Raw genomic sequence first — 7852 nt, forward strand, 5'->3', positions numbered from 1 at the left:
GAATTTGGGGTGAAATATACATAGCCTAGAACAAGAACGAATCTCTTATATGAGTTCTAAACCAAATCTTGGTCTTCCTTGATGAGACCACAGGAAAAAAGAGAAAGAGGACAACAGTAGACGTGTGGGGTTGGTTCCATGATCTAAAGAAAATAAAAGTACATGGCTACAGATCATTTGCCCTATCTACCATTCCACAACTACTCAAAACCATCATGTGGTTCATTCAAAATGCTCTCATTCATCAACCAAGATTTGACAGACAGCAGTAGTAAATGTTGGGATATATTATGAGAGCTTTTACCTTGTGTTATCCCATTTTGATTCAGATTCAAATACAACATCCTACCAGTTGTTGTAGGAAAAGAAAGAGACACCTGAAGGCAAAACATTGCAGATGTTATCTCCACAAAAAAAAAGAAAAAAAAAAAACATTATTGTGAGGAATTGTGATCACCAGCAAAATATCCTGAGAAAGCAGGAGCATGAGAACATTATGTAAATAATCCAATTAAAAGATGCACATGCACGCATATTCTTAATTTCTTTAATAAAAGTTTCATGGGTTTCTAAATTCTGACTAGCAAAAAATAAGGGTTTCTTGATGGCTGAGTCGACTATTAGAGCCATCGTTATTAAGAAACAATGCCACAGAGGCACATAAAAAAGGAGATATGGAGATCATGGATGCTTTATTATGGTCCAAGTAATTCCAAATTCTTTGATATATAAAAGAAATAGATCATTAAACTCAGATGTTCACTATTCCAACACTAACAATGATGAGAAAGACATGGAAAAGGAACGAGTCCTAGTAAAAAGCTTTTGCTATTAAATTTTCTTCTCTTTCAAAACAATGCACAAGTGATTTGGTTTAAGCACGAGTGCTGCCATGGAAGTGGCCGCGGAGACTGATTACTGGTTGTTGATGAGGGCGATGCATTTGAATCAACCCTGCAATTGACCACCTGGACCGGACAGAAACATGTCCCTGTTTCAAGAAAAAGCTTCCTGTTCTTATGCAGGTGGAACAGACATGCGCAGAAACACCATTGTGAATCAGATGAATTCATATTCTCACCCCTAGACAACCACCATTCAAGCTCATGACACCCTTAATCCTTCAAAACGATGCCTGCATCCCACCATCTTCCTCAAAATTCCAGATGTACTAGTCTCCAGGAATTCATGTTTCTCCAAGGCCTTCTTTACGTCTAAAGTTCGGCCACCAAACATTCTTATCTCCATGCTCGCTTTGACTCGATTCGAGACCGATTTGGAACATCAAGGATTCACCCATCTAACTATTTAACAGGAAAGTTTACTCATCAAGAAAAAAGAGCACACGGAGAAGTATCAAATAGATAATAACAATTGTTTGCTTTGAAGACGCAGCATGGACGGATAGAATCATTGGGAAATGGGAGTCTTCACTTCACAGGTAAGGGACAATAGTTTCTGCAAATTTACATTCCAGATTGGTAAAAGTGAAGGATGGATCATATGGTAGCATGGCTACCGAAGGCCTGCATGGATGACTCTCTTTAAAGGCACAGTTGCCAGCCATGTAAAGATAGTGTTGTTTCCTATGACACACATTGTATACATAACTGTCATTCAATCCTAACAGTCCTCCAATACATATTTCCATTGCAGAGTCTCTCCCTTTGTTTTGTATCATTTATTCCTCATTCCATATTTCAGCTACCTCCCTCCTCAACTTTCCCTCTTAACACCATTCCATATCTCCATTCCCCTCCAACTTAATCTGGGGGCTTTGCATGCATGAGAAAACACCAAAGCAGCATGAACAACAACAACATTCCTCCTGTCAAAGACTTCTTTGCATCCCCAGCGCTCTCCCTCTCTCTAGTAACTACTTATTTCTTTGCATCCTTACCGCTCTCCCTCTGTTCGATCATGAATTTAACATTTTTCCTTCCTGACAATATGATAGGCAGGTGTATTCAGGAACAATGCAGCGGCGGCAGCAGCCGAGGTGGAGGAAGGGGACGAGGGGAGTGGTGGAGGGGGTCAAGGGGAGCAGGCAGGGATCAGCGGCGAGAACTCTGGGGCAGCAGGTCGATCCGAGGAAGACAGAGAGTCCAATGAATCACAGGATGACAACAGAGAGGTCGGAAACAAGAGGAAGAGGAAGAAGTATCATAGGCACACAGCTGAACAGATCAGAGAAATGGAGGCGTGAGTTGGTTTGCTCAACTTGATCCTCCCTCCTGTCTTTGTGACATACTAGGAGTTTCTACATACTCATGCATGTCTCGGTTTCTGCCAGGTCATAATGGTATATTGCTTTTTGCCATGTCTAAAGCTTCATATTGTGAATTTTAAAGATATTATTCTAAGTAGTGTAAAACCGGTCATTTGATTTCAGAAAAAGAATTGCCCAGACCACGACCCACTCATGTTCCTTAAACTCTAAATCAGAATAAAGCACATAATCATAGAGAGTGTAGTCGATCATCAAAAGGATACCAGGTAGCAGGAGCTTTGTGCAGTTCAAGAAAAACCATTATCTAGGAACTGATCTGTTCCTTTCTGTGATAAAATCATACTGGGTAAACAGGAACATGTACCAAATAAAAAACTAATGATGACTACCATTAAGTGTAGTTAACCAATCAAATCTAATATAAGGAATGGACAACACAGGTTGTTCAAGGAGTCACCCCATCCAGACGAGAAGCAGAGGCAGCAGTTGAGCAAGCAGCTAGGCCTTTCTGCCAGGCAGGTCAAGTTCTGGTTTCAAAATCGACGAACCCAGATCAAGGTACCCATTCAAAGAACTAGCCTGTCTCAAAAATTATATGCCAAATGGATCAGTTGCTTAAAGAAATGAGATTAGAGCACAAATAATTTTAAGAAGACTAGTTTTGCAATCACATACCAGTTTCATTTGCTCTCGCATCTTTTGAACATTGAACTATCATGAAACTGTAAGTTCCCCACAGGCGGTGCAGGAGCGGCATGAGAACTCTCTACTGAAATCTGAGATAGAGAAACTGCAGGAGGAAAACCGTGCCATGAGAGAGACGATAAAGAAAGCGTGCTGTCCCAATTGTGGTATTGCAACCTTAAGCAAGGACACCACCATGACCACAGAGGAACAACAACTTCGTATCGAAAATGCCAGGCTAAAAGCAGAGGTATGGCTTATGACCCAATGGCTCATTATCTGACTAGCTAATCTGTACTCTTGCTAGAAATAACATTTTGACTTTTGCTACAGATTTCCCCGTATTTTTATACCTATTGAACATTTCAACTATTGCTATTTCTACTGCAATAACTTTGATCTTCAATCCAACTCCTAGATAGAAAAACTACGTCGAATGCAAGGAAGCATCCCAGATGGAAACACTTCACCAAGTTCATCATGCTCTGCAGGCGCCGATCAAAACAAGAGCTCATTAGATTGTTATAGTGGATTCTTGGGTCTTGAGAAATCTAAAATTTTAGAGATCGTCAATGTTGCCCTGGACGAGCTGATCAAGATGGCTACTGCCCAGGGACCCTTGTGGGTTCGAAGTGTTGAGACCGGAAGGGAGATACTTAACTATGATGAGTATGTTAAAGAATTCTCACCCGATAATTCAAGAAATGGATGTCTCAGGAATATTGAGGCTTCCAGAGAGACTGGTGTTGTCTTCTTTGACATGACAAGGCTCGTACAAGCCTTCATGGATGTGGTAAAGTTCATATGTCTACATGCATATCAGTTTCTATCCTATTGAAATTCCTGGAACTTTCTTGTTTGCATATATTTACAGATAGCTGGATATCAAACATAACTAAGTCATTATAAACTTTGAATTTTTATTGTTCATTCTTATAGCACTTTCTTGCTGCCATCACCCATGAAAATATCAAACATCAAACAGAAGCTAATTAGCAAATTAGAACAGAATTGCACTCCTAAATTGGTATTTGCATGGGTTCCTTGACATTGGCATATTTAGCCTTTTACTTCTGACCAAATTAACAATAAATCTTAATGATGACTACTTAGATACCGGTACATAACCTTGTAATCTCTGTTTGTTCCTTTCTTGTTGTAGAACCAATGGAAGGACTTATTTCCTTGTATGATCTCCAAGGCTGCCATAGTTGATGTCATTTTCAATGGACAGGCTGACAGTAAAGATGGTACCTTACAACTGGTAAGCTCCCTTAACCAGCATGACTGAATCAGCAAGATGGTACCTCTTCACTTCGACATTGTTTTCATCATGAACTCGACCAATCAAGTTTATCTTATCACAGGGGTCATCAGTACCCCATAGATGTCCTATTCAACTAAGTTCTTGCTGACTAGAGTATCTGTGACTATTCAATGTACATAATACAGGTAGTAGTTCTCATAGTAACTCATTAAATTTTCTCAGATGTTTGCAGAAATTCAGATGCTTACACCTTTGGTGCCAACAAGAGAAATCTACTTTGTGAGGTACTGCAAGAAACTAAGCCCTAGTAGGTGGGCAATTTTAGACATATCCATTGACAAACTTGAAGAAAACATAGATGCATCACTCATGAAGTGTAGGAAGCGCCCATCAGGCTGTATAATAGAGGACCAAGACAATGGTCACTGCAAGGTATTTCAAAATCTTATAGTTGTTTCCCTCTTATATGCAGCAGTTCTGCAACCTTCCTCTCAAGATTGAGATGCTCATTATCTTAAGATGAAATTGTAAGATCATTTGGTTATACACAACTGCATCATCTGCAAGTCATCATATTTCATTCTCTGAATCTAGGTGATTTGGGTAGAACACATGGAATGCCAAAAAAGTGTAATTCCAACACTATTTCGCTCGATTGTTACCAATGGCCTGGCTTTTGGGGCTAGACACTGGATGGCAACACTACGACTGCAATGTGAAAGATCAGTTTTCTTCATGGCCACTAATGTTCCCACAAGAGACTGTAATGGTACGTAGCAATTCTTTTACCTGTTAGGAAAATGAACTTATTACTTACCTCGCATGAGATTCTCAGGAGTCTCCACACTGGCTGGAAGAAAGAGCATCCTGAAGCTTGGACAAAGAATGACTTCAATCTTTTGCCAGAACATCGGTGCATCAGGACACCGCACATGGACCAAGGTATCGACAAAGAGTGGAGATGAAATTCGATTCACATCAAGGAAGAATATGAATGATCCTGGTGAGCCTCCAGGACTGATCATCTGTGCAGTTCTGTCGACATGGCTGCCTGTTCCTACAATGACTCTATTTGATTTCTTGAGAGATGAATCAAGAAGAGCTGAAGTAAGATATTCTCCATCACTCCTTTTTGTCATATTTGCTCTGCTAGATAGTAAACAAACCTCCTTTTTCGTTGTTCAGTGGGACATCATGCTTACACCAGGCCCTACTCAAACAACGGTGAATTTAGCAAAGGGCCAAGATCGTGGAAACTCTGTTACGATGCATGTAAGTATAAGTATTCAACAATCTGTTGATATGATTCATAATTAGCAGTCGAAAAACCAAAGAACTTTAATCCCTAAGTTTCCAGTAGAATATTAAATTAACAAAAATAGAAATACAAAATAAAATTTAAAACACACTAGGCCAGTGATCAAATTGACATACAACATTTCTTTTTAAAGATGTAAAAGTTGAGATGTTTAATATTTGATGTGCATACACAGACAACAACTTCATCAGAGAGGACTAACATTTGGGTTCTTCAAGATAGCAGCACTAACGCTTATGAGTCAATGGTGGTTTTTGCTCCTGTGGACATTGATGGCATGCAATCAGTGATGACTGGGTGCGATTCTAGTAGCTTGGCTATATTGCCATCAGGATTTTCTATACTTCCTGATGGGCTTGAGACCAGGCCTCTCGTGATCACATCTAGGCCAGAGGAGAGGACACTGGAAGGAGGATCTTTGCTTACAATAGCATTCCAAATTCTTGCCAATTCCTCACCCATGGCGAAGCTAACAATGGAATCAGTGGAAACTGTGAACACACTTGTTTCATGCACACTGCAGAATATCAAGAAAGCACTGGGCTGTGAAGATGGGTAACTTACGTGGCCTAAGCAAATTTGTGAAGATGATGGAAACAGATTCAAATCACTAATTGGAGGAATCAGACATGCACAAACACGGGAAGAGTAAGTAAAATATAGAAATCAATATAGATTGGTAAGAATTAACAACATGGTCAGAAAGCTTGCACTGGAAGAATTCAGATAAGATGATCTAGGTTGAAAAGCAGGCCTGTGCAGAAGGTATAAAAGAATGTAACATGTAGCAAGTTCTTCCAATGCCAGTGAGTCTTCACAAAGCATTTCTTTTGGCCTTTTGGAGGGGACCGTGTCACATGATATTGATATAAGCTAATGAGTTCTACAATTATTGAACTCATAACCTAATGAGATGTATTTAACCGCAAGAGTTTGAAGCTTCGCTGATGGTAAGGATGGCACTAAAGTTGGCTTTTCTCCCTCCCATCAATCAATCCTCTGAAAGGGAGGTGGAAGAGACCAAGAACAGGCAACTAAAAGTAGTTCCTTTACAAAGATAGAAAGGAAGACTGATAAAACAGGCACCTGATCCGACTGAAAGCCTTGCCAAGACCAAATACCTGGTAGGCATCATCGTCCATAAGATTCAATTATGGGCACTGAATCATAGTCGAGTTTGTACATCATGGTTACTCTCGCAAATTAAGGCAGAACTAATTTAAGAAGAGATTTGCTATCTTTAAAGGATCCTTTCGTACAATATATTGGCCACATGGATCTACATCGTCTCGCTGTGATGAAAGATCTCAGAAAGTAAAGCATCATTCAAGTTGGCCAAAGGAAAAGGCGTAGCAAATTTCAACTCAAGGGCGAAGTGGAACGAAAAGCACTCTCTTCTTACAGCGGTTAGAGGGAGATTTACCTGACGCCAAAGAGAAAGGCAGGAGGAAGGTTCAAGGCCCAAAATTCCCGTTGAAAACTCAAGGTATGGCCCAAGAGACGCTCTGTCCGCTGCAATTCCAGGCGAGCTTACACCCTATTCACCGCCCTCTACCAATACTGCCGTCGTGAAAACGTGCGCCACCCCGTCGTCCACTGCGACACCGCCGTCCGTTGGATTAGGATCCAGCGAAGGCTTGAATGCCAACGACCTCCAGCGTCTTCCACCTCGTCGCCATCGACAAGAACGCTCGACCTCGTCCTCCACGCCATGCTCACGAAGCGCCGAGTACAAAACGAAGAGGGATTGCTCGACCCACGTGGGAACCAACAGGGCTCTAAACCAATCCGCTTATTCTGACTTCTCCAACAAGATCCTGAAATTTCGGATCCTCATTTCGGGTCGATTCAATTCGGATTCGGATCCTGGTTGGATGACCAGGATAAAGCCTATGTGGACCGATAGCGTGTTGTCTCCACAATGGAATTTTCGACATCCGACATTACCCGCCATGACTGCGCTTTATCGACCGACGCGCACGTCCCTCCCCGTGGTAGCCGTGCAATCGGTGGCCGTGTGGGGCATCGCTGGAAGCTCCTTCATCGGCGACAAGTGCGCCCGCAACCCTCAGGTCGAATCCTTTTGTACGCGCCCGTCGAGCTCCTTGGACCTGATCTGACTCAGATCTCGATAGAGGTCTTCGGCAACACCGTTGGGCAATCGGACCGCTACGGCTCCGATGCCCCCTTTCTCCTCGAAAGGTTCTTCAGGTAGACCAACGGAATCTGATCTCTCTCCCCGACCACGTCGATCATATACATTTGCTTTGTGATGATTGCCATCGACTTGTTTGCTGAATTGCTGAGCAAGTTCTCCGAGACATTCACAGCTCATTTCTCTAAAGGGAAATGT

The 7852-nt window shown here is 41.7% G+C and overlaps 1 protein-coding gene and 1 long non-coding RNA gene across 3 annotated transcripts; one reads left to right on the forward strand and one right to left on the reverse strand.

Moving 5' to 3' along the window:
• The first annotated feature begins 1699 nt into the window (after positions 1-1699).
• Positions 1700-6736, forward strand: LOC103978369 (homeobox-leucine zipper protein GLABRA 2). The gene is made up of 11 exons (XM_009394144.3): positions 1700-1872; positions 1958-2202; positions 2671-2788; positions 2970-3164; positions 3333-3707; positions 4077-4178; positions 4404-4613; positions 4776-4950; positions 5017-5288; positions 5367-5453; positions 5675-6736. Exons 1-11 carry the CDS (start codon positions 1786-1788, stop codon positions 6056-6058), a joined length of 2250 nt encoding a protein of 749 aa, XP_009392419.2. The 5' UTR covers positions 1700-1785; the 3' UTR covers positions 6059-6736.
• Positions 2312-7220, reverse strand: LOC135607679 (uncharacterized). Of its 2 annotated transcripts, none has more exons than XR_010485228.1 (4): positions 6923-7220; positions 4999-5391; positions 2906-3020; positions 2312-2809 (listed from the first exon to the last, which is right to left on the reverse strand). It is a non-coding gene; the product is annotated as an uncharacterized LOC135607679 (long non-coding RNA). The 2 variants fall into 2 exon arrangements; XR_010485227.1 differs by having other exon boundaries at positions 4999-5439.
• Between the last annotated feature and the right edge of the window lie 632 nt (positions 7221-7852).

Source organism: Musa acuminata, chromosome BXJ2-3 (genome assembly GCF_036884655.1).
Source record: "Musa acuminata AAA Group cultivar baxijiao chromosome BXJ2-3, Cavendish_Baxijiao_AAA, whole genome shotgun sequence".
NCBI lineage: Eukaryota > Viridiplantae > Streptophyta > Magnoliopsida > Zingiberales > Musaceae > Musa > Musa acuminata.